This window comes from Accipiter gentilis, chromosome 5 (assembly GCF_929443795.1).
Source record: "Accipiter gentilis chromosome 5, bAccGen1.1, whole genome shotgun sequence".
NCBI lineage: Eukaryota > Metazoa > Chordata > Aves > Accipitriformes > Accipitridae > Astur > Astur gentilis.
Window position 1 is genome coordinate 44999449 of NC_064884.1, and position 27091 is coordinate 45026539.

General features: G+C 44.9%; 1 protein-coding gene across 2 annotated transcripts; it reads right to left on the reverse strand.

Annotated features, from left to right (window-relative positions):
- Window positions 1–415: 415 nt before the first annotated feature.
- KPNB1 (karyopherin subunit beta 1) lies at window positions 416–26042 on the reverse strand. Of its 2 annotated transcripts, XM_049799430.1 has the most exons (22): window positions 25826–26040; window positions 25453–25511; window positions 21966–22148; window positions 20317–20517; window positions 18552–18704; window positions 17382–17441; window positions 16948–17037; window positions 16404–16514; window positions 14670–14771; window positions 13240–13464; window positions 12618–12809; window positions 11173–11303; window positions 9743–9890; window positions 9347–9418; window positions 6858–7002; window positions 5106–5188; window positions 4372–4479; window positions 3971–4114; window positions 3754–3859; window positions 3287–3401; window positions 2519–2680; window positions 416–1831 (listed from the first exon to the last, which is right to left on the reverse strand). In XM_049799430.1, coding segments are annotated over exons 1-22 (2631 nt in total). In that variant the 5' UTR covers window positions 25866–26040; the 3' UTR covers window positions 416–1830. The 2 variants fall into 2 exon arrangements, with proteins under 2 accessions (XP_049655387.1, XP_049655386.1); XM_049799429.1 differs by lacking the exon at window positions 416–1831 and having other exon boundaries at window positions 2515–2680; window positions 25826–26042.
- Window positions 26043–27091: the final 1049 nt, after the last annotated feature.

Below are 27091 nucleotides of genomic sequence, written 5' to 3' on the forward strand. Positions count from 1 at the left end.
GGAAAAGGAAATTGGGGAATAAAGCAGATCCCTGCCTGCTTTTCAGAAAAGAAAAAAAGAAGAAGAAAAAAAAGAAAAAAAAATACTGGCTAAGGTTTTCTACTCTCCCTCCCACAAGCAGCTTTTAAAAATGCCCATGTTAAACTGCAGATTCAAATGCTGGTAGTATCAACAGCTGCATTAAGAAAAATGAAATGAAAAATAGTCTCAAAACCCTGCACCTCCTCCGGTTTTTTCTTGGCTTATTGCTGACAATCTAGGATAAGCAAGGGACTATTCCTCAAAAGCAAAAGTTTCATTTATGAGGAAACGAGAAATTCTGATCCTTCATGTGAAAATAGACATTGCATGATTGGGGAAGCAGTAAACAGCCAATTCATTTCTGAGTTGCCCATCAGACTGTTACTACTCTATTGGGAAAGAAAAAAAAAAATCATTAATGGGTTCCCCTTTTACTGGAAAGACCAAGAATACAAAAAGGAAGTATTGGGGAATGTTTGACACCATTTTATTAATCTTCAACTGCAGTGGAAAAATATAACCTTTTACAAGTGCCGTCTTGTGTAAGCTCAAGTCAGTATATATATATTTTATATAAATTTCTTTTTTCCTTTTTTTGTTTTTGAAGTGCAGCAAGAGACCAATACCACATTAAATTTGATCAAATAAAGAGCACAAAAGGCCAAGCAGTTTCCAAATGGCATTTTATCAGATTCTGTTTGAACATTGAATTTATCCTCATTTTGCAATCCAAAATATTACCTGAAGTTTTATTTTGTTTTTCAACTCTTTGGCACAATTTTTGTGGGTGTTCGGGCTGCTACAGTACAAGTCAGGAGAGATCTTTCCCTTTGCGTTCTCACTGCCAATTCGGAGCACTTAATGTTTTTTTGTGTGGTTTTTTTTTTGTTTTTTTTTTTTTGTTGTTGTTTTAAGCCTGAAATCTTGTTTGACAATTTATTTCTATTCCCTCTAACGCAAGAGTTTTGTTTTTCCCCCATTTCTACATTCACAGTTGAACAATATTAAGGAAGGAAAGGCGCTTTGATGAAACAAGATCATGAAAAGCGTCACTCAGAACGGGAGCTCTGAACATTCGTCAGTGTTTCCCTAAAATAAAAAGCCCTAAAGAGCGACTTTCCTTTTTTTTTTTTCTTTTTTTTTTTTTTTTTTTCCTCTTTTCTTTTTTACATCTCTTATGCTGCATCAGTAGACTGAACTTCGGTTAGTTTATGAAATGCAACAGCTAACCCTTTTTTTGGGAAAAGATAAACTGCAATGACTTGAAGTTGAGAATGTGGATACCGCCTCATTCACACACACTCACTCCTAGACTGAAAATCCTTCACCCCCTCCTTTATCCCATGCACCGACAGCATCGTGCGGCAAAGGTTACAGCAGGCAGCTGGAGACCCAGGCTCCATCTCTCTCCAGCAGCCAAAGCCAGACCTCAGACAAAGAGCACCACAGTTGAACCCAGTTTCCTCTCCTCCGAACCGGCCGTTCCCCTTCTGCGCCGGCCACGACAGAGAAGCTAGTCCTGGTCTGTCAGAAGAAGAGACTTGCTCGTTACTCAGACAGAAATCGGTCGTTCCCTCTTCCCGAAGATGGCTGATGCCAGGTTTTTCTACGCAAGTCAGTGCTCAGCTCGCTAACAGCGCTGCTGCTGTTGCTGTGGCGGGATTTTCAATGTGGTGTGTTTCAAGCCTCACTCACTCATCCTCTCATTCCCAAACATTCAGCATCCGTGCACACTCCTCACTTCCGGGTTTTTTCAAAAGATTGGAGATTTCCAGTGGGGGTCTCAGGTGTCATCCCAATGGTAACAGATCTGCAAGCAAAAAGAGTCCATCAAAAAAACCCCCAAACCACAAAACTCCATGTCTGGGAGATAAGACTAGCAGTAGAGTGGAAAAAATTGACTTTGTAGAACCAAAAGAGAAATAATAGGGATACTAAGGAACTTCTTAAGGTGGAGTGACAAGGCTGTAACAGACTTATTCTCCCAATACACCATTGTGCCCTTCTGTACAACCTGCTCCTTTTAAAAGGCGCTTTGGTAGAATCATAGACTCGCAGAATATCTCAAGTTGGAAGGGACCCATAAGGATCATCGAGTCCAACTCCCTGCTCCTCGCAGGACTACCTAAAACTAAACCATGACTAGGAGTGCTGCCCAGACACTCCTCGACCTCCAAGTAGGATTGAGGAGTCAACAGGCTTCAGTTACACTGCGTTTGGAGGAGTGCAGGATCATCCCCGACTAGCAAGGGTGACACATTTCACAATGCAAGAAGCCCTCCGGTCTGCATCTGGTCTTGTGAAAGCCAAGCAGTTCACCACATTTCTTGGTTTGTATTTGTTCTGATATACAAGACCACAGATGGGGCTTATTTACAGAAAAATAAATGAGAAACAACCTAGAGAACAAGGCTTTTGCGAAGCATCTTTCAGACTCAGGAGTTTAGCCAATTTCATAATTATGCAACATGAAAAGGAGGTGGGTGTAATCCCTTACCAAGCTTGATTCTTCAGTTTTCTCAGTTCTTTAGTCGCCCAGGTAGCGAGGGTTTTTGTTTTGTTCGTCTTGGATCTTCTTCCTTCAGTTAGCAGTTCATGTATCATGGGTCTAGCTTCTACTAATTTCAGTACATCTTTTCCAAATGCTGTACACAAATCCCTGAAGAAAGAGAGGCTTTGAGGCTGAGTGCCACAAACAGATGTGCCAGTACCACTCTGATCAGCTCTTGCTAGCAAAAAGAAATCTGACTCACAGCTAATGTCCTTTTTAAAATGCTGCATATGGTCACTAATTTCAGCAGGAGGAGAGCTGAACAGTTTTCTGAAATTGTGACTAACTGGAGGCATTCAATCTCCTGTCCAAAGACTGATCTCCCTGATGTTCCCATCAGCTCTCCCTAGATGCAGTAGAAAAGATTAAAACATCCTGACCTGAGTTCCTCCATACTCGGGGAATTGAGGGTGGGGTGGGTTTTTTTTAAGCCCAGGTCATCCTTGAAAATTCCTAGATCTGCAATTTCTGTAACACACATCCAACTTTCACTTCTACCTACTGGTTTTCACCCTGTCAGTTAAAGCACCTCACCTGCGTAACCACTTCACACCTTGGGTTAAACATCCAACACTAGATTGTAAAAACCCAGAACTGATGTTAAATACTTCCGACAGTCATAAAAATGCAGCTTTAAATATTAAGGCTGCTGTACAAAGATTTTTATCTATCTAATGAGCATGCTGTCAGTTGAAATAGGATCAGGATGCTTACCCTATCAGTCCAGCAGCACATGCCACTACTCCATCGGTGTGATCCTCATCTCCAGCAATGTGGTCAATGTAAGACAGAATAAATTCTACTCTGGGCTGCACCAGCATCACATCCGCTGAAAGAAAACAGCTTTATTATAGCAGGGTAAAACACAGTTTGCGTTTAATAGTCTGTCCTTTAAAAGGGATTCCAGTGTACCCCCAAACAGGCAGATTCTGACACGAGAAGAGCTCTCTGAGATAAGGAGGGGAAAAACTGCCAGAGAAGAAAGAATCAGTTAGTGAAGGGCTCAAAACCCATTCACTGCTCATGGCAGCAGAGCGTTCACTCCCACACAGAAGGGAATGAACACGGATATGCCCATGGACGTGATAACAACCATGAAACAGCTTGTCTAAGCAGAGTTCTTCCTATCTCCCTTTGTCATTTCAGGCACAGAACCACCACAGCAGGACAAGAGTACTCACGATGAACGTTTTCTTGGTCTCCTTTCAATCCTTGGATGATGCCAGTGTAAGCTTCCAGGCAGCCCTCCCTCAACTCGTTCAGGTAATCCACCATGTCATAGTCAGACTGGAAAGGCAACAGGAAAGCATACTTCAGCAATGCCCCTGCTGACATGTGCAGAGCCCTTACTCGTTTATGATTTTAACGAAGGAACTGAAGCATGCACCACTGGCTTACCTTATCAACCTGTGCTTGGGAAGCCTGCTGGAGGGTATTCAGTACGACATCTAGGTACTTCTTAAATTCTCCTCCAATAGCAAGGGCAATATCGCCAAACACTGAGAGAATCTGAGGCTTCACAGACCTATGAACGTTTTCATTCTGGAAGAGATTTCGGCACCATAGCATTCAGTTGCACTTCTTTTTAATGGGGGAGGAGCTAATAAATTAAGAATTTACTTGAAATGTAAATCCTTACCCCCAATAAATTTGGATTCCATTCAAATAGTAAGCAAGATAGTTGTCAAACACGAGATCTTCAGAGCATGCCTAACACTTCTGCTTCTCCCACCTCCCACTTTCTTCTCAGTGTGCAAGCCAACTGTTACTAACTGGCTAATGAGAAGGTAAACACTCACCCCCAAGTTCTCCAAGAGCAGCTGCATAACCTCATCACAAAAAGGCAAGATGTTGGATTGCAGGGCTCTGCATAAGTCACCAACCAGGCCCACTGCAGCCAGACAAACCTGCAAATAGAACAGCAAGTAAGACACCCACCTAGTGAGTCAGTCTTCCACCCTATCCTTACAGCTTCAGCTTATTAAAGCACTAAGTAGTGGTGAGTCTGCAGCCATTAAACCACCGAGAATAACGACCCTCATACAGCAGCTGATGAGTCCCTGCTTCGTTAACCATTTATGTCACAAAGCTGCAAAGAGCTGAACTTGCTTCACCAACGGGGAGGGCAAGAGACCCAGATGCCAACAAAGTGACAGGTACTTGGTCTGAACAAACACTACCAAATTCAGCAGCCGGGTGGTCTAAACATCTACCCCACGTTGAGTACCATGACTTGACCTTCTAATGGAAATTCACAGCCAGTAGCAATCTCTTTCCTCATCAAGGCCAACTAATATGCAGCCACTGTGAAAACACAGGTGTCAAGTCAATGAAGGCCTTCTGCTGAATTAAATAGAAGAGTCTAAATTTGTGCATGCAGCCAGTAATTAGAGAAAAGTCTATGGGACTCCAATTTTGGTTTCATCACCAGAAGCTGTGGTATTTTACAGATGCACACCTGCTGAACTCAGCATCTGTGAGCAGATGAGAATTTAGAGATTGTGAACACAGGGCTGCCTGGTTTGACCTCTACCTGGTACTCAGCATAGTTCTTCAGTCCGATGCCAAGGAATGGTTTGAAGGCATCCATGTACTTCAGAAACTCTCCACCTAAGACTGTGCATGGAAAATATTCTGGTTAGAAAAAAAATCCCAACCTACAACCTATTTTCTGGAGTCCAACAAAACAGAACCCCACCATTATATTCCACCCCAAACCAGTACCTGTATGTTCCACAGAAGCACAACAAATCAATTCTCCACTAGACGTCACACAAAAACTGAGCATCAGTGAAATGTGTCCATCTGGACTAAACAGATTTGAAAGCGCTCAGTTCCTTGCAGGCCTTTGAAGACAGACAACCCCCTCCTGTGCTCAGAAAGGATGTCGAGATCTTCCTGACTGAGCAGACCCATAAGAGGGAGAGGGACATGGCAGCATGCTTCAGACAGGGTTTGGCACTGTTATGTTGCTTTGCATCAGCTGAAAAGTCTACACCTTTTCCCATTGCTTTACTGCCATATCAGCTGTAACATCTTCCATTTGGAAACAGCTGCTCAACCTCTTCAGAGCTGTGCAGTTCAAGCAGGGCACTCTTCAGTATGTTTATATTTAAGCACTATTTGAAGTAAAATATTTCTGCTCTTCTGTGTCAACTTCTCCAAGTCACTTGCATTACTAAGACCATGCATGCAGACTTATCTATCCAAAAGTGAAAAGGCCCTTGTCCCAAGAGGATACACACTTTCATTTTTACTTGCTGTTTAGCTTGCAATGATCCCACTCAGCCTTTTCATTCACTTCCCCAGCTTCCTCGGGCAATCTCACTAACATTCCCAAGAGCAGTCAGAGGGGTACCCACCAAAGACCTGCAGTCCAAAACATGCTAGTGTGGGAAGGGGCTACTCCAAAAAAGCCCAAACTAACCCTGCTGCATTTACAAGATGTCCTGTGTTCTTGATCAGGCACATACTTCTACTAGAAATAGGTCCTGTCACCTGCTTAGACCCTCACAGGCTAGCCAGGATAACAGCCTCAGGAAAAAAGGGAGACTCAAAGGAGCCTCTCGACAAACTGATCTCCCAAAAGAACCATTTCCATATCATGGCATGGCTTTTATTAGGGATAACGCAGGAGTGTTAGGCAATAAGATTGCATACAGACTTTCAACAGCACCTCAACTTTCACACTCATTTGACAGCAGAGTGTGTTCCTATAGCTCCAGATGATGCCACAGCCACTACCTTCTAAACCTGAACCATGAAGCTCAAAGTGCCTGAATACCACAATTCAAATTTTATTTTACTTCACCCATTCTGACCCACTCTGACACTCATCTTTGCCACTGTGATTTCTTTTAAATGGGAACAATGACTGTAAATCCACCACTGACAAAACACCACGAAACAACCATGGGTCACAGGCAGCAACAAGTATAAATCATTAAGATAACATTAAAACTGTCCTGCAGCAGCACAAAGACCAGGTTCCCATTGTGCTGGACACTATATAAGGTAGCACTAGGTTTTTTTTTTGTCAGAATTTGCATTGTAGCTATGTTGTTAATGGAAAATAAACCATTCATTCACAAAACACAGTCTAGCATAACCAGCCAGTCTCAGCTTCACAGATAAGTGTGGTGAGATGTGTGGTCAAAACCATACCTCAAGCAAACCAGGAACTAATGTTTTTCACCGTATAGTCAAAAAGAGAAAGAAGCAAACCAGTTCTGCCCCAGCTCTGCCTCCCCCTGAACACAACCTCGCTCTGCAGTGCAATACTGACCTTCTACCAGGGTGCTGACTGCCATCAAGGCATCCTCCTGCACGCCCCCCGAGCCTGCCGTGCTCTGGAACATTCTCAGCAGAGATGCCATCACCACGTCAGAGATCTGCAAAGCATCCTGGTGTTGGACCTTCCGGAGGACATTCTGGGTGGGAAAGGAGAAAGAGATTGTAACTACTTCCATCTACGCAAGGCTGAATCGCGCCTTTACATCCTCTGCGCTAGCTCCAGCCCAGCACATTGGGCTGCTAAAAGGAAGCTGCTGTTTGAACTCTGTTGCTGCAAAAATATGCTTTGTCAGTGCAAGCGCAAAGTCCCATTCACTTTAGCTGCATTCAATTTTCCAGCTACAGAACAAGCTGAATTTACCTTTCCTGCTGCATAGGCTATTCTCTGGGCTTTCCATTTGTAAGCTGGCATTAAATGCGACCAGCCCAAATTTGGCCCTATAAAAAACCAGCCCATTTCCATCACAGCAATGTGACCGCAATCTCTTGCTGCCAAGTATGGGTTGCACATAAGCTTTGCTTCTAAACCACAGAATTAAACTTTAGAAATGCTGGTTGTTAAACTACGACATAAGCATGTCCTTACTGCTAACTGCAGTTAAACCTCTCCTACCCAGGATGAATGAAGAACAAATTAAAATACCACCAATGCAAAAATACGTTTACAGGAATGCATTTAGCACTGAGGTGTTTGAAAAGCAAAACTGATTTCTGGAGGGGGCAGAGGCAGCCTTACAAACGAGCAGAGCAGGCTGGTGAGCACACATGCTCTCTGTTATCCAGCACATTACAGTGAGCAGAAGGCCAAGGAAAGACCCCAAGTAAATACCTGAGCTTAACCTATGCTCTGCTCCTACTGTACAGTTCTGACTATTCCTTTCAGCATATGAACTACAGAACACAGCTTTGATGTATCCTTATTTAAAATAAATTTGCATTTCCTATGAAAAGAGAAAGACTGATTCCTTAACCTGCAGAGGAAAATAATTATTTCAAGTCTGATTCTTCAAACTGAGTGACGCCAAAGAGATTTGACTTTGACTGTTCAAATAAATGGTCTTGATTTTCTCATTCTTTTAAAATATTAACAAATGTTTTTCTTCTGCTGGATGTTCATAATTGTATTTCCAGCAGAAGAGAAAAAGTATGCAAGAAAATAGTGTATTTGACTATGTAAAACTGAAAAAAGTCTCTTTGCTGACTTTTACTTGGTGGTATTTAAGTATCTGCTGCTGCTACTGTAAATACTTAAGGTTCAGATTTTACAATAATGAAGAAATACACATTTACAGATTAAAACTAGGAGTTTAATTCCATCTGTAACTACACTTCCCACAGGCAAACAAAGCTGTCCAGAAAGAGAGCAGTGATCACATTGTGCCAAAAGGAGAGATTCTAGATACTGAAGCCTCCCCATTAAAGCCCACCGTAAGGACAGATTATTCCCATCTACCTATTATTTGAGAAATTACCCTAAAAATTGGAGAGTGAAAGTAACAGCTGATGCTATGGGCTTTTGAACAAGAAGGATGAATTTAATGATATCTCAAAACAACCTGGAGACAACACCCAGAAGACCTCCTAACCTCACTTAAGAGAACGGGAAGCAAAACCCAATAGAAACAGGCTGTTAGCAACAGGCGAGGAAAAGGCTCCCTTTCCTGGACTAATAGGAATGGAAGAACCAAACTGCAGAGAACAGGTAACACCACCCAACAAAGGAATAAATCTGAGTAGAGATAGATACTCTGCTCTGCTTTTATTTCAGATTACATAGTACCCTGTTACATGCTCCTTTCTTCTGAACTGCACTGATGCTGAATCTACATCTATTAGAGTTTTCAAGCAGCGCTTTGTAACTACGCTAGGCATGACAGCACAGTACCACCCTTCCTGCAGTGCAAACAGGAAAGCTTCAATATCAAATACCATGTATTTCAGAAGGATGGCCTGGTGAATCTCCTGAGCAGTTTTTTGGGGAAAAGAGTGGCTGTTTTCAGTGGACTTTGTAGAACTAAGCAAGGAACTGAAATGCACTAGTACTCTAAGTCACATGGGCTGTTCATTACCAGATGTTTAATTTCAAGGACACTCAGTGCATTTTAATTAGTGCCATTTTAAATAAGAACACCAACCACAAGAGGCAGATGAACGAATTAAAGCCATTATGGAGTTTTTTTCTGTGCCAACCAAAGCAACTGTTCAGCCTGTAGCAAACATAACAGCCAATCTGAAAGCAAATACGATCTTTAACATGCCACGTACAGCGTTCTTTATTCATATTGCCCTAAATTTTTTAAGTCGTACTCTACCAAAGCCTTCTGAACCTTGTATCACCTCCCACGTGTCAGCTGGGACACAAGATCCAATTTCCCCAGTCAGATCTCATCAACAGGACCACGTCTGCATCCTCGGGGGCACAGAAGTGTCTCCAAAACCACCTCTTTCCCATAACCACAAACACAGGAGACAGGAACTTACCTGTAGAGTAGCACAAAGAAGAGACTGAAGATCATTGAACTGGATTCTGTCAGAAGTGCTCTGGATATGAGACTGAAAAAGAACAAAACCCCACATGTGAAAAGCCTGCATCTCAGTCCAAGCAAACCCAGCAGATTTTGACAGCACTACGAGTTGCAGATTCACTTTTAAATATTTGTTTCTTCAGATTTAAGACAAGAGGTACTGTTCAGAAGCTTAATATATCTACCTATCTATAAAAAAAAATAAAAACATATCATACCATAATATATGCAGTCAGCAACAAAACTCATTTTTCTACACCAGATGAAGCCACAGCACAACAGCAACATCACACCAACTTAGTTTCCTTAAACCCCTTACCATAACAGAGGTTTAAAATTCAGGTTTACCTACCTCCATCTGCAGCACTTGCTGAAGTCGTTCCATGATGACCAGAGTTGTCTTTTGGACAGCAGGGTAACAGTCCTTGGCACTGTTTTTCACTATTTCCATCAGAGATTCATATGCAGAACTCCTCAAGTTATTCTGGTGTCCATCAGGCCTGTAACAGAAGGAATATATTTGCAGCTCCCAGTGCTCAGGCTTCCTTAGAAACAGACTGGGGTTTTTTAGTTTGGGGTTTTTTTTTGGATTTGGTTTTGGGGTTTTGGTTTTTTTTTTTAGTAAATTGTTAACAGCTAAATTTTAGTGTTATGACAAGCAGAAGCACTTGCATTCCCGTATTCCAAGACTTGAAAGTAAATGAGATTTGTGAAGCCACTTTTGGAACATTTTTTCATTTGCTATTAATAATGACTTCCAATATCTTCATTCGCTGGCAGCAAGTACAGGAGCAGAAAAAGCCTCAGACCCCCATCTTCCAGTGTGCCATTATCCTGCCTGGGAAGAGATGGTCTCAAGAGGTGAGCAGCATACATTACTACCTCTCTGACATCCCTCCAAGATGTTGGTGAGGGTGTTAAATTTGAAATAAAGACAGCTGAGATCTATGCTAAGATGACTGATGGGCTTCAGAGCCTTGAGCTAGACGCTACACTTCTGGTTGGATGTAAATTAGACAGGAAGAGTTTAGACTTTGAACTGTTCAGACAGAGACACCGCTTAAGAAGCGGCAGTCCTCCAGCAAAAGGCTTCAACTGACGATTGAACTGATCCAAGGATTGAACTCTGAGCTGTCAAGATTTATGCAACCTTCAAGGCAGAATATGACTTCAGCATTACCCTTATTTTTGCATCTGCAGAACTGAGGAAAATATTTTGCCTTGTCTATTTATATTGCAGCTTAGTTGGGAAAAGGACAGTATCTGGCCTAACTAGGTCCTCAGCTCTTCTGGGAGTACCTGGTGCTAATGTAAATGGATGTAACACTACAGCAACAACCACAGCATAAAACAATCACAGTAAAACGAACTGTACGATACACACAGATTCCTAATTATGTCTTGCTGCAATCCTAATTATTCAGTGGCCTTGTAGCCAACCTTGAAGAGTCTTATGACTACCGTACAAAGATGTGCACAGTCTTAAACTGTGCTCAGAGACTTCAAAGTAAAATACAGAAGTGGCACTCTTGGAGGAAACACCAGACTTACTAAAAGCAGATATGGACAAAATATTGAGAAATTATTTTGTGTGAATAGCTTTCTTCCTGGGGATCAGCATTCTATATTCCATGTCATACCAAAAAAGCCTGGTTCTGAAAAACACCATTCAGATCTAAGCCGCAAGAGAAAGAGGACCAACAGCCTGAAGTAATAAATTTTTTTTTTTTTTTTTAAAAAAAAGGATCTTTGTAGCGCTTAAGCCAGCTGGTTTAGTGTTACCTATCTGCAGTCTCCAGAAGTTTCTGAACTATTAGCTCAAATGAAGAGGATAAGCAGTAGGTTGCTGGTTCTTCCTGATCATCAGCTACATCTGCAGCTTCATAGGCAGCTTCAGCAAGACTAGAGAAGGCCTGAAACACAGAACAACCATCGCTATTACTCAAAAGAGTTTACCCTTACAAGTCCAGAAACATGTATTCCAACAGTTTTCATTCCAACAAAAAAAGCCCCAAACGTGCAGGATTAACAGCTCCCTTCATGAACAGCTAATTGTTTCCCGCACCTAACTTTGGTGCAAAAGTGATGAAAATTTCAAAGACTTAAAACATAATGTTAACATGCAAGGCAATCATGCTGTCTGCAGACAAATGTCTGTACAGCGTTACTGGTCTCAACAACTGGTAGTGTCAAGAATCAAACTGAATAAAGGCAGATTGCTTGAACCTTGCAGGGTATTAACAGATTCTACCCACTCTCCTGGCACCATCATCACAAGTTAAAATCCTGGTTTAGACAAAGCTGCGGACTGCTCAAATTCCCAACTGCAGAGCAACCGTAACTGCTCTGAGAGACAGGTGGATTAGAAGAGTTGAAAGCCTCCTGATTTTCATTTCAATCTAAAAACATATAGCAGTCATCATCTTCAGAAGACAAAAGCCACAGCTACATGGACTTTTGTCAGGATCAACGTATCGGGGAAAAGCTTCTGTGCTGACTAGAAGTCTTCAAACCTCTGGAATACTAAGAGAACAAATTCTGTATTTTCTAAAACTTGTTTTGACATGCAAATACTCATCTCTAGCTCAAATCTTATTAAGCAGCTCTCTTAAAAGGCACTAAGGGACACATCTTCTTTATAGTGAAAGATCAGATATGCTACTTGGTAGTAGACGTGCATCAAGACGACGATACAACTGAAGTTAGCAAACCAAACCAAGGGACTGCAGCCCTGTAAGTGAACAAAAAAATCTCATGCCCCTCAATTTAGTTCTGGAACCACTGTAGCAGCAGGCTTAGGTGATGGGAAACAAGGTATCTTGTCTTTTCCTTAAGATTAAGAAGGCAATCCAGCTGCCCCCAAGATAAAAGCTAAATCCCAGCATGCCTTTGCTAAACAGCTATCACACCTGTTATCAAGGACAGTTTCCATAGCATTTTCAAACCGAAGGCAACTTCTACACTCAGTGAATACTAGCATTTTTTTCCTTAAAATCCATTTCCTCCTTTACTCCTTCCTACCAGAGCCACACAACAGAGTTGAGGTAACTTACAGTTAACAACAGTTGCGCGTGCTGGATGACCAAAGCACTGAGTCATCTCTGAAATCCATTTAAGTGCGCGAGCATATATATGTATGTGTGTGTATTCATATATATGAATACGAGCTACATTCCCCTTGTTGACAGAAACTTATCAAATGTCCAACAGCAAAGGAACTGCCTTACCCAGCACACATTGGAGGCCACTCTGGGCTCAGCGCTCAGGCCCTCCATCAGACACTGAAGCAGTGGAGCGAGGTAAATGTCATTGATGGCAGCTTCAGGAAGCATCTCACAGATCCTGCCCACAGTCCAAGCAGTTGTGTCTCGAACCACAACACTGGGGTCCTTCATTAATTCTATTAAAGTTGGCATTGCCTAGAACATAATCACAGTCAGAAGAAAGATGTGATCATATGCAATAAGTGGAAATACAAATTTGCCACTGTTTCTGATTTTAACGTATTCTCTACCAGCTAGCGATAGATTGGAGAGAGGAGGACAGTCTAGATCCACCTAGGCCCTTGTTCTTGCATTTTGAGATTCATAAAGTTATTTCCCGGGCGTAAGACTTGAGAACCGAGGCACCTGGAGTCAGGTATTCTGAAGTCCTGCATATGCTCATGATTCAGAGCTATGCGACCAAACTACCTGCCCTAGCCCTATCAAATCTCTCTAAAACATGATTAAAATGTGGCATCCTTTTGCTTTTCCTCAGATTAAGAACCATGTGCAAAGCAGGTGTCCTCCTCCAAATAAATCAAAGTTTTTGCTCTACAAGCCTCCAAGAAAACACAATTAATCTTACCTGTATGACTAGTGGTTTGAGCTGGTTAGGCTCTGGTCCTTCCAAAATGCACCCAAAAGCCATCACAGCTGCATCTCTGTATCGCCAATCTGGATTTTTAATGTGTTCTTTAATAAAGGGCAGCACATGAGGAACAATGTCATCTTCACAGCAGGTCGCCAGGAGCATGAGGCAGACTCCTGCTGCTTTGCAGGGATTCCAGTCATCATCATCATCGTTTTCATCCTAGGAGGAAAACAGCACCCCTGGTCAGTCTTGGGGAAAATACCCCTTACCACTCACAGGCAGTGGCATCCTGTTGGATCTACTGCAAGTAACGCTGCCTTACTACCAAGTGTTCTATTTAGAAATTAATTCAGGTCTGGAAGGACTAGCTACATCTCTAACAGAGAGGCAACCTGGGTTACTTGCGTCATCTCTACCTTTCCACCCTGCTGTAAGGTTGCTAGCTCTTTACTGATGAACCTACAGTAGCCTCATACATCTTCCAAACTGCTCTCATCTAGATTGAGATTTCGTTCCTTTGATCCAGGCCATCACCTCACAGAGTGGCCTGCTGTACCAGTTAAATAGCTTCTTCCCCACAACTGTTAAGCTCAGCCACTTACCAAATTCCTTTGAAGCTGTGTACCTGTGATTCTCTTATCTGTTTTATCTTTCCTGTTTTAACAAGCACTTTAGAACCTCCTGCAATTTAACTCTCTGCATCCAAGCGGACAGCGATACAAAACAAACAGGGAAACAATTCCCTGGATTCGCTAAGAGCACCAAGCATTTTCCCAGTACATTGCAGTAAGGCAAATGAACTCCTTCCTGTATGGCTTAATTAACAGTTTTATTTTATAATTAGACCTGCTGTAGCAAGTTATTCCATTAATTTTGATTAGACTGTGAAACACAGTCCAAACAAGTCCCTGTGAAGTGCTTAATAGGTACTAAATAAACACAGACTTCACAGTTCAAAAAGTAAGCCTCAAGAATTCTAGAAATTGGATCTCTAATGATGCAGAGACTGTATATTGGTTTTAATTTCACAAACATTTTGTTAGGAATACAGATAACTATCAAACCTCTTCAGAAACCATAAATACAAGCATGCGTTGACAGAATTCAGCATAAAAAAAGACACTGCACGCAGTGTCACAGTCTCAGCCCTAAAAAACGATGCATCATTCAGAGTGGTGCATGATGTCTCATCACAGACCAAGGACTGCCACTACAGGCGCTCTGAACAAGTGCACCGTTAAAAACTACCCGAGGGGACCTAAAGCACCTTTGAGACCTAGCGTATCAAGAAGTCACCCAGGCAAGGGAGCAGTGACCACCACTGACAATTTGCTCCTCCATGCAACAGTAGCATCACTGTCCTAGAACCCGAAAGTAGGCATAGTACATATTTTTTGACATGCAGCAGGGATTTTGCAACTCACCTGTTTTGTTAATGTTTGTGTTAGAATTGGGACCAAATACTGTAGTGCTCCCTTCGCATAAAATTTGCTAGTGTGCTCTGGAGGCCTTCCTTGCTCTGCTGCCTAGAAAAAAAAAGGTAGCAAAATGATTCTCAGTGGCTATATAGGCATGAGGTCTGAATTATGCACTCCACTAGATACAAATTGTCTTTTGCATGCTTTCCTCTCCTTCAACACAAACTTTAAGTTACCATAACACACGGGAACTTCAAGGACACCCTGCACCAATTCCAGTTAAATATTCAATAAGCAAGTTCAATTTGCCATTCCATACACATATAGAGCCCTTTCTCACATGATACAAATATAAATATTTTCAGTTTGCAGTTATGTATAATTAACAAGTGACCCCAAGCAGAAGCCGCAAAAGGTCTTCAGCATATAAACTAAATCTACGTGCTGCTGACTGTCCTTTTATCCTTGCTATCCTTGCTTTTTCGGGCATTCAACACAAATATATATTTAGCTACTTTTAAAGATGGATATGATTCATCTAGAGCCCTTCAAAGTTTAAGCTATTATTGATCTCCACAGCAAATTTATGCAAACAGCATCTGCATGCAGAACAATACCCCAGATTCATGTCCAGCCCTATCCATTGTAAGGGATAACGATTACTTTTATTTCATCCCATAATTTTATACTTAACTCATAAATAATGTATTATATAGAACATGATCAATCTTTTTGCGCACTGGGGTAGGACTAAGTCAGTCCCTCACACCCGTAACAGACCCCCAAAATCTTACACGTCAGCGTAACAGGGTCCACTAGGCCTTCAAGACAGCAGGTAATTCAAGAAATGCTCTCCCTTCAATGCAGTATGTATATCTCAACAATTCAAGATGCCATCTTAATGAAGCAACAGCTCAAAGATCTTCATGATACTGAGAATTTTCTGGTATTATATTGTGCCTAGCATACATGCTTAAGGCGCGTTTAGGTTAACCTTACAGGAGTAGCTTAAGTTGACTTTTGAATGCTAAGAAGAGATCAGGTAGCTGTCAGGTACCATTTGCAGAAAACTAGCACTTGTACGTCAGTGTGTTCTCATCAAACCTGTCAGAGAATCTTTATCTCAAGTAGTTTCAACTCCCAGCCAGGCTGGCATTAAAAGGATTTTGCTCACTTAAAAAGGCAGTTCATCCTAATCTAATCTAGTAAGAAAAAGAGGTTATATTCAAGCTACACTAAGAACTTTACATTAGGCTACAGAGCCTAAAAAATAACCCAAAGAGTTATTAAAGGGAACTCCAAATGGCAGCCCTTATGCAACCTTGGCTACAAGCTTCACATTTACCTTGAACAGCAGAATAAATTAACCATAGCTGAGTCTTGGATAAGACAACTGCTAGTACCCAAGCTATCCGCTAAAAACTAAGCTGGGTACCACAACACCGTGCTAACGTCCGCGGCGCACGTAACACCCACAGAGCCAACCAGCCTCATGGGCTTCGTGCAGCCTCAGGTCTCAGCTTCTGTCACAGACATGCATCACATCGCATCAGAGTGGTGCATGGTGTCTCATCACGGACCCACGACTGCTGCACAAGGGCCTCAGATGAGCTCTCCTTACACTATTCCACTTGGGAGAACAGGAGGACTTTCAGACACAATACAAAGACACGAGATCAGCATTCCCAAATAGACAATCACGGGCACTCGCTGCTTTTCAGCGGTCACTTGCGAGCTCACCTCAGACGCCTCTATAGCCAGGTCCATCTCCTCATCACAGACGTTTGACCAGAACTCTATCCCCTGTAGAGCCACCTCATCTATGTCACTTTTCATTGCTTCAATAGTTATCTTTAGAAACATGAAAGAAAGGAGGGAAGAGAAGGACGTTTTAGCAAGTTATTTCTCCTGAAATAGGTACCCCAACTTTTGGCCAACTGGTACGAGATTCAAGATTGTCTGAAATCAGATGCCACATTCATTAGAGCTACTGTTCTTGAAAACAATCTCCTCATTTGGAAGTTTATCAGCCATCAGCACCTTGGGAGGACTGCAGAGCAAGTCAAGCAATCTGCACCGTCCTGACTTTTTGGGTATGAAACACCTGATGTTGGATTTGTGGATTTTGCTAGGAGAAGGATTCACAGCATGCAGTCACAGCCAAAGGAAAAAAAAAAAAAAACCAAATCAGGAATGCAAGATAACTTTTCCTCTTGGATTAGGACAAAGGAGTACAGGAAGATCAGACAATCAGACAAATTACATGAGAAACCTGAGTACTCACAGCAAAAAGCGCAGGACCCATGTACGTCTCCATATACTGATAATAAAGGGACATTATCTTCACCAAATTCTGTAAGGCAGCCACTCGTACCTGTCAGAGTAGAAAATGGATCAAAGAGGTGACCTTTCCGAGTGCTTTGAAAACCAAGCACAGTTGTAGCCTACCACAACATTAATAACCCAGCCTTTCTACTGATTTAGTTTACTCCAGACCCAATAAGGTCTTTCACAAGCAGCGACTTAAATCCTCCTAGAAGTTTACTACTTCTAACTTTAAGCATAAATCTCATTTTGAGTACTTACATGCGCACCAATCATCTAACAGAATACCACTTATTTCATGTAACACTTTTCAACTGTTTTGTTGATGCGAGAGGTTCTAGCCTGCTTCCCCAGAAAGGTGCGGTGACAAATCAAGCATTTAGTTTCACTCACCCTTGTATCTGGACACTGTGTTGCTTCACAGACTACTTGCATAATAAAGTGCCTTTCAGACTAGAAAAAGAAAATAAAAGAGCATTAGAACTGCCTTACAAAAGCATTAAAGTCTTTGCAAGCCTTCCTACGGAGGATGTATTTTGAGCCTGGACTAGTACATTCACTCATGCAGCACTTCTAAAGATCAAGGAACAGTACTATTCGCTATAGTAATAGGTTACTATTCGCTTAAGTATTTTAAATAATTTCTTCCCCAAAATGGGAATCCCAAGCTTCCATTTTAAAAACTGCTCAACAGGCTGTCCAAAATAGAAAAATACAGCAGAACTAAAGACACTAGCTTTTTTGGGGGGAGAAGAAAAAAAATCCTGCTATCTCCTGAACTATTTCAGCAATTGCTTCAAGAAACCTCTAAACTGAAGACATAAATTTCTTGAGGGGCAGTATGTGGATCCTTGCATTTCAGTAGGAAGGAACAGACTTATGCCCAGCCTATTTACAGTACAGAAGCCCAACAGAAATACACTCTGAATGGATCATGCACCTCCTGTCTCAAATCCTGAACGATTCTAGCTGATCCCCATTAATTTCTACTGAATAGTTGACTGGGGAAAGTTTTCATTAAAAGACCTTCAATCTTAATTCTATCTTCCCCATACTCTCCCTGGTAGAGGCCTAGAGGATAGACTTAATCCAAGAAGGAAAATAAAAATCAATAGATTTGTCTGTTCTGAAAAGAATCTCATTCTGAGGCCCCTATTCTGAAAACTCTTACAGGCCTTCCTCCCCCAACAATTTTCAGAGGCAAAGTTAAATCTGGATTGCTGCCACACCACTTGAAAGAAAATGCTGATCCAAGCTTGTACTCTTACAGCGGCATTATAGAGTAGAGTTTGATTAGGAAGCAGAGCATCTAATAGGCTAAACTCTAAGGTCAGTTCAAATTTATCCAAAAAAAGTCAATGATGCTTCCCTTCCATTGATGAATCTGTGAATATTTCTATAGTATTTCTGCATTACAACAAGAACATACCGGATTTACAGAAACGAATCCAAGTCTCAGTTGCAACATAATTATGCATCAAAACTCAGCGTGGTGCATGATTTCTCATCATAGACCGTGGATTCAGCCTTTGCATTTTAGGCCAAGAATCGTTACCCCCTCACCTCTTTGTCAAAGTTTGCTTTGGTGAATTCCAAAGAGTTCAGGAGTGCATTAGTAGCTGCTAGCTTCACATTGTTGCTGGGCTCTTCCTTTCTCATTCCCTGGATGATGGCTGTCAGGATCTCATTGGATTTGTCCTGAAGCTGCTCTGGATCCTAAAAGAGGTGTTGATAATGTTATTTACCAGCCAAACAGCTTTCTCCATATTAAAGTACCCTCTAAATTTGACCCTGAAATCTACAAGTATAAGTTTTAAGACACGAAGGCCAAGAAGCCCCTTGCTCCCTGGGAGAACCAGAACGCAAGTACAAGGAATTCATACACCACCATGTCTTTACAGCTTCTGGGACAGGAAAGAGAAGACTGAACTGAGCATAAATAGTCCAGGTATTCAAGTCACAAATGCCAAATAAACTCCACTGTTTCAACTAATAGGCCAACAAACTTCAGACTACTTGACTTCATTCAATTAGCAAGTTAAAAACTGATTTCCAGTTCCTTTATATACTGGGCAGAGGTCTAAGCCAGCAGTTGTGGTCAAGACTTCTACCGGTAAAGCTGCCAATCTTTTTTAGACAAAGGGCAAAGATACATTGCCTGGACCAGTAGCAAGGACAGGCAACAGTTGAGCACTCAAGGCTTAAAGAAGAAAGCTGGGAACATAGACTACAGATTAATTTTAATTCATGGTAAATTTAAAGGCTGCAAGATCCCCAAATAACTGTATTAATTATTACATCAGAATTTATCCAGCAGTAGATTCCCAAACTATGGTCACGAACTGTGTCACAATGCGACTGACAAACTACAAAACTCTAAGAGGGATCTTGGTTACAAAACACTCAGTGAGCAAGCCAGGGCATCCAAAAATCCAGAGGTCAACGATACATACCACCCAAAGAAACAACAAACACGCACTCCAGCCTTGCAACAAACAAGGCTTGACCTGGAGCACTCCCCTGTACAGCTGTAGATTTCCTCTTTATTTCATTGACCCTCCACGAAGCAACCTACCTCCCCAGTGAAACCAATCCCCTGCAGCCTGATGAAAGCACCAAACAGAAAATTTCTCTCTGCCAGCGACATGCCACACGTACATTGTCTAAGGCATTCGGTGCCACCAAAAAAGCAGCAGCTAATTTTGTTTTTCAGTGGTAGGTCAGACAGCACACAGGGTTTTTGCAAGCAGTTCATATCAGATACTTGATGCAACACATTGCAATACTGCAAGCTACATCGATAAACCCCCGAGACCTTTTGTAGAAGGTGCCTCAAAGAGCTAAGTATTCTTGCCTGTGCCTCAAAAATTCCTAAATTAAGAATAAAGGGACTCCTCACACAAGACGAGGGTAGCTGTCAGGTTTCCCCAACACAGGAAGGAATCAAATGCTTATCATTCATCTGTAACGTTTTACACAACTGGACGTTCAGCTGAAGTTTTATAACAGCACCCCTCACCATCATATGACCACAGCAACATAGAGACTCAAATCTGCACCTTACGAAAGATGACCTGGATTTGTGCTGCGAAAGCAGGTCAGTCTTTTCAGACACCATCCTCGCATGTTTACTGCCCATCGTTCTGTCAGCACACAGACATCCTCGGGAGAAGTATTAAAAGACAGCCACAAGGAAGCACTACAGCCTACTAGATATAGCAGTGTGAGAAAGGAAAGGCTGGAAGAGAAAAGGTGCTGGGGAGAGGCTGGGCCAGCACTTAAAATTTACTCACAATAATACTTAAAATAGTATTTAAAATATACTCACGATATCCTGACAGATGTATCCAATGGCCTCCAATGTCGACTCTTTCATGTGCTCTGTACTGTGCTGATTCGTAACGTTCGCTACCAACTGGGGAATGAGTTCGGGCCACTGGTTCATGGGGATCTCCGCGCACGCGATGCCAGCCACGCACTGGGAGGCTGAGCTGGGCCTGTAAGTTTCTGTACCCAACGTCTGCAAAACCTGCGGGAGAGATTAGCAGGCAATGGTTTGATGTCAGTGACCAAAGAGAGATGGGCGCTGGCTTTCCACTCCAGTCTTTGCTTGATGTTATTCCAAACACACCCCCTCCCCAATAAAGCAGTTGGCTTGTTCTGCTTTCTCCTGCTGCAGATGAGGCCGTGACCACAGACAAATAACATTTGAAATGAACTTGGCCATGGCTGCCCCTTTCAGGAAGTGAGATACAGCTGTGTGATTACACATACTTCTACCACATCCTTTAAATCCCATACACAATGCTATGCGCCATAATGTGCAACAATGACTCACTGAACAATTCCTCCCTGCTTGTATTATAAAGCAAAATTGCAAAAGCTAAACAAACTGTGGTTTAAAAGTCCCCCTGCAAATACCAGACTGTTTATGCCAAGATAATCTGAATAGGACCAAATAATTTTCTTTTTTTTAATTGTAATCAGAAGAATGATTTTTTTGTACACCTCAATAACATGTTTCTTAAAAAAAAGGGGGCATGTGTTTGTTTCAGCATTTCCAGTTACATGTCTTCATTTTCCATATATCCACTTAACAATTGTTATATTTCTAATATTACTTGACAGAAAACAGTAATAAACTGGTTTTGTTAGGTTCAGTACACCGTATGACGGCTCCTGTTTACAGTATAAATTCCCCCTTAGCTATCATCAATGTAAATAAAAAACTAAAGTTGTATCTTCATCACTCACCCAACCTTGTTCCGCTATATACGGATTCTATTAACACAAAAACATTATATAAAGCGTATGGCCAACTCGCATCAATTACATAACCCTGCATACATCCAAGTACACCTTTGTTCCCATCAGCCAAAAAACACTAAGCCACCAGTTCTGCCATTGCAAGTCCTGAACTTCAACTATCAAAGAGCCATCAGGCAAATTCCCCATCTGTGTGAAAATTTAAGAATATAATTTCCTATTTGGAACTTGCAAATTTTTTACCATATTCTACTCTTAAATTTGCTAGGCCTCGTGTAAACACACGTGTTCCAACAGAGTATGCTTCAAAGAGGCTAATGTGGATTGTAAAACAGTTGAGGAAGCTGGTCAAGTATAAGAAAAAGCAAACACCAACCCAGTTGCAATCACCCAGTGGGGAAGCCATGCCCATTAGCTCCCGCAGTCACACAAGACTATTCAGAGGCTCCTTGTAAAAGTATTTACAGGTGTGAATTTAAAAGCAGCAGCCTCAAACCTGTTTGGTTTTTTACCCTAATAATTCTACAGATTAAATATGCTAGAAGCAACAAAGCATCCAAACAAGTGCAGATGACATTGCTTGTCTCATGAAAGGGAGCAGCCAGCCAACGGAAGACTCTTCAGGTGGAAAAGAACGGACAAGACATTAATCGCTCATCCCCCCCACCACAAGAAAACAACAGGTGGAAAACCAAAAGTCACAAAACTTACATAGTTCTTCACTTCCCTGCGGGCATTGGCGTCGATCGCAAGCCATCTTTGTTGGTACTGGGCCTTGATGTCGGGGTCCTTGGATGTCAGGGAGTTCTTGATCTGCAAGCCGGCCGCCACACGGGCAACTTGGCTGTTGCCAGGGTTTGCCAGCACTCTGGACAGTTCCACCAGGAAGGTCGGCTGGGGAGAGAGGAGGGCTCAGCACCCACGCCTGCCTGCCTGCCCGCACCTCCCCACTAACAAGAGGAAAAAAAAAACCCAACCAAAAAACCCCAATCAGCCAGCAAAATGAGACCACGACTCACTGAAGCTCCTTCTCCACCAGGCCAACAGCAAACCGCCACCACTGTGCACTGACGGCGGCTCTATCCCGAGATTATGGGCGTTAAGCTCCTAATTAGAACCGCTGGAAAGCGACGTAAGTTGGCATTGACTTTGCTGGATTTTATTTTTTTTTAGCTTACTTGAGAGACTGTTACCTTCCATGCTCCTGCCTGCTTTAAGTATTCCTTTAAATAAACTACTCAGGTTGTATGCCAAGATATGTGTTTTCTGGATGGATATCAAACATGGTGAAGAGTAACTCTCTGCTACTTATTTCCCTGCTTCGAGGCAAACACCCAAACTATAATCTAACACAGGAATTGCTAAAATGTGAAATCAGATGCTCCTTTGGTGCATTGCAAATAGGTTTGCAAGATCACAAACTTCCTTCTCTGCAGTAAAAGGTGCATAGACATATATCAAGACTACCCGTCACAAAAAGGGCATACGTGTGGATAAAAATACCTGACATTCGTGCCACTTGCTTTTGGTGAGAGCTAGTGAGAAATGCCTCCGCATTTAAATCCTTTCCTGATTTGACAGCTTTACATTTCAGAGACTTCCGCTGTGTACAAGATACAGCTAAAGTTTCAGCAGCAAAGCTTTTTCATTTTGCTGGCCCTGTGAAGCATTTTGCCTACTAAGAAAACCTTTCTAGGAAATAGTGGAAACAGCTGCACCACGTTCAAAACTGTTTCACATCAAGCAGGAGCATGGTTTTCCTGAAAACGTTTAACATACAGTTATGCATAACCCATTTGTATAATCTCTGCAACAGAACTTAAGGTAGATTCAAAGATTTTAGGGCACCAAAAAGCCATTTTTAAAACTAACTTAACTTCCAAAAGTTCAACAGAAACATAGAATAAGTCCAGTATCTTGGACTCCACATTTTCAATGACCAAGCTCAGCTCTTCAAAAAAAAAAAAAAAATTTTAGTTGGGCTATCCAGTACTTTTCAACATTCAAACTGCAGAATTTGGAAACAAGTATGTGGGACAACTTAAACTGATGAGCATAAGCCATTAGAGATACTCTGAAATTTTAATGCAATAGATGAAACCCCAACAAATATACTACACTGAACCACTTCCCAACCGTCAAGATTGCTCACGTTTTATATACTGATTTTATCAGAAGCGAGGAGTCACTAAAAAAAAGTTCACAGGACAAAATAAAAGTGTTGCTGCCACGTTTGAGAAGAAAACTGTACTAAAATTCAAAGGTGAAGAAGCATCCTTGGATTTCTCACTCCTAAATTAGCAAAAAAAATTTGTCTTTTCCTGGAGCTTTAAGAATAATTCTAGCTAAAAATGAGAAGCATTACATTAAGCCTTCCAGACTTGAGACTCAAAGCAAATGCGTACGACCTCAGCTCCCACACCCACAGAAGTGTCAATGAAAATCTCAGAAAAGGGTCTAAATTAACTACAGGGAGGAGGAGGGGGAGGATGAGGAAGAACAAGACGCTCTACGGGTGCATCTCCATTAACTAACTGGGAGATCACTTCCAGCTCCGGGTGCTCGGCCATGGCCCCGGGCGCAGAACTTCCCGCCCGACCCTGTATCTCCTACCCCTTCCCATCTCAACCCCTTCCCATTCCCTGGGCCGGCTGGAGCTCTTCCCACCCACCACGTACTGCAATGGGAACAGCCCTCAATCCCACATCCTCACTCTCCTGCCTCATCCTCCTGCAAAGCCGAGCCATGAGCTGCCCTCGCAGCCTACGTGGAGCTCCTCAACCCCTGCCTTTCCCCAGGCTAGACCGTCCCACGTCCCCATTCCAGGCCAGGGCACAAATTTTTAGCCCCAGCATAAGCTCCGCTTCCTCTGCTTGCTGCCTTTATGTGGCTCTGGCAAGGCAGCAAGTATAAATGAAACCTTGAAAAATTAGCGTATCCCTCAGCTCTTTCAAAAGCCTGAAACCCAGGATCACGAGCACCTCAAGCACATCACCCTGAAATACTTCAGGTAACACAGCCCAGAAAGCTTCGGTCTAACTGGGGGGGCATCCTAAGACTTAACAATCAGCAATTCAGAGAATTTTGACTCAAAACTGACATTTGGCACAAAGACTGCGTCAATTCTGGTTCTGAGGGGCATCTTGCACACCTTCAAACAGAGCAACAGAAATAAAGACTCTGTGACTTCCCCAGTTCACACCAGTGGAGACCAGTATATGTAACCACTTTAAAAAAAAAAAGAAGGATGCCAGTTTTGCTTGCGATGAGAATGCACCTGTGACGACCACACCACCGAAAGGCCGGGACCCAACACCCCCCCGGGACACCAGCCGCCCTCCCGGTACCACCGTGGACCCTTCCCCTCCGAGGGCCGGCAGCGGCTGCAGCACCACACCTTGACTAAGCAAAAATCCTACTCCGCCGCCCGCGAGTTCAACTTCCCCACGCCGCCCCGGTTCCAGCACACGGATGAGACGTGGGGTTTGGGGTTTTTTTCCCTCATTTTTTCTTTTTAGGACTTTTTTAATTTATTTATTTATTTTTATTTATTTTTTTTGTTTGTTTGTTTAAGAAGGTCACGGGGAAAACTCCAGGCCCAGCTTCCCAGCGTAGCTCCCTTCCCTCGGGATGAACCCACAACCCCCTGACCCGACACCCCCCCCCCCCTTACCCCCCCTTTTCCCCTTGGCGGGGCTCCTGTTTGGGGGGGGGTGGGGGGGGTGGCCTACTCCGGTTCTCCCGTCCCACCACCCACCCGCCTGCCCTTCTAAGCGGAGGATATAAGGCCGATGGAGGGAGAAGGGGGCCCAGGGGCGGCTGGCGAAGGGGGGGGGATCCAAGCGGGGAAGGCCGCGGGGCCGGGCGGCGCCCGGGGCAGCGATGGCCGCGGCCGCACATGGCCCGCGGCCGCTCCCGCAACCGGCGCTGCCCCTTTTTCCCGGCGCCGCGTTCCTATTGGTTGATAAAAGACGGAGGAAGCGTTGCTATTGGTCGGCAACGCGGCGGCCGGGCGCGGGCAGGGTAGGTTGCGCTCCATGGCGGTTCGGCCTGGCCGGGAGGGCGGGGCAGGGAGGGGAGGGAGGAGGGGGGGGGGGGAGGGGAGCGCCCGCCACCGGTCCCGGTCCCGTCGCCGCCCGCCTGCCCCCCCCCCCCTCCCCCCTTCCTCTCGACCCGGTTCCGTTCCCTACGCGCTCACCAGGTTCTCGATGGCCGCCTGTTCCAGGAACTTCTGCGCCGCCTCGAGCTCGGAGCGGTCTGCGGAGGGGAAACCGGGGGAGGAAAGGGAAGGGGGGGGGGGGGGAGGGGGGGAACCGGCGTCAGTCAGCGGGCGCGCGGGGCCCAACCGCCCGGCCCTCAGGCGCCGACCGGCGGACGCGGCCGGCCGAGCCGCTTCTCCCCGGTTCCCACCTCCGAGGCCTTTCCCCGCCACCGCCCACGCCCTCCCGGGGCCCGGGGGACCGCCACCACCGCCGCCGCCGCCGCCTCAGGGGGATACGCGGCCCCCGCCCCGCCGGGCCTACCCACCCTCTCCCTTTCCCTCCCTCAGGCCGCCGCCGTCCGCGCCCTACCCGGCGAGACCGTCTTCTCCAGGATGGTGATGAGCTCCATGGCGGCGGCGTGGCGGCTCCGGCGCCGGCGGGGAAGGGAGGAGGGGAAGGGGAGGGAAAGGGGGGGGGGGTGGGGGGGGTCGGGGAAGGGAGGAGGGTGGGAAAAGCGGGGCGGGCCGGGGCCGGGGAGGGAGGGGAAAGGAAGAAAGACGGGTCCTGCCCTACGGACGGGGCCGAGGGAGGGATCCCGGTCGGTAAGGCCTGTGGAGGGGCGGGAGGAGGGGGGGGGGGGGGGAAGGGCGCGGCGGCGGCGGCGGGTCCTGCTGCTGCGGGCGGGCGGAGGGAGAAAAGGGCCGCGCGAGCGGGGAGGGCGCGCGCGCGCACACCGAGCGCGGGGCGGGCGGGAGGACGGCGGAGGGATATCAGTCGGGGCCCGCCGCCCCAGTATAGTTTCTCTCATTGGTCGATGTTCTCCATCGGCTCTCGTTCCTATTGGTGAGAAAGGGTGGGGTGCGGTCATTGGCGGGTAACGGGGAGGAAGATAGGAGGCGGGGTTTCCGGCGGTACTCGCGTTGATTGGACGGTGCCGGGAAGGGCGCTCAGGCGGTGCTGGGGGAGGCGGCCACGTGGGGGTCCGTGCCGCGGGCGGGGGCGGGAACCGGGACCGGCGACCGGGACCGGCGGTTCCCGGCCCCGGGGGGCTGCTCCGCCCGCAGCAGCCGTAGGGAACACCTGCTTTCCCCCCCCGCCCGGAGCCGGCCGCAGGGGGAAACCACGTGCAGGGCCCCGACCGGGGAACGGAGCCCTGGGAGGGAAACCGACCGGCTTTCGCGTCGCCGCCGAAACCGCCGTTAAGTTGAACGCCGCAAGGTGTAAAGGAAGGAAAAGGCGGAACGGGCCGCTGCTGTCGTGCCGCGGACCCGGAGAGCCGAGCCGGGCCGGGCATCCTGCAGGAACCGGTGTTGTGCCGGTAGCCGTGGTTGAACGGTACCGGGCGGGGAGAGAGGGTAGAGCCGTACCGCGCCACCGTGAAGGGCCCCCGCGCTGGTTTATATGTTTTGACTGTTCCCGAGGGAGACAGCCCCGCCGGTCCCGGCCCTCGGTGGCTGTCACCGTACCGGTACCGAGACCCCTCATCCGTCCTCCCCGCGGGACTCGGGTGGGGGGGTGTGTGTGTCCCTTTGCACCCCAGTCTGGCCCGACCAAAGGGGTGACAGAGCCGCACATCCGAGGGCAAGGAAGGCCAGACCCAAATCCCCCAGGATGCAGGATATTAGAGGGGGGGAA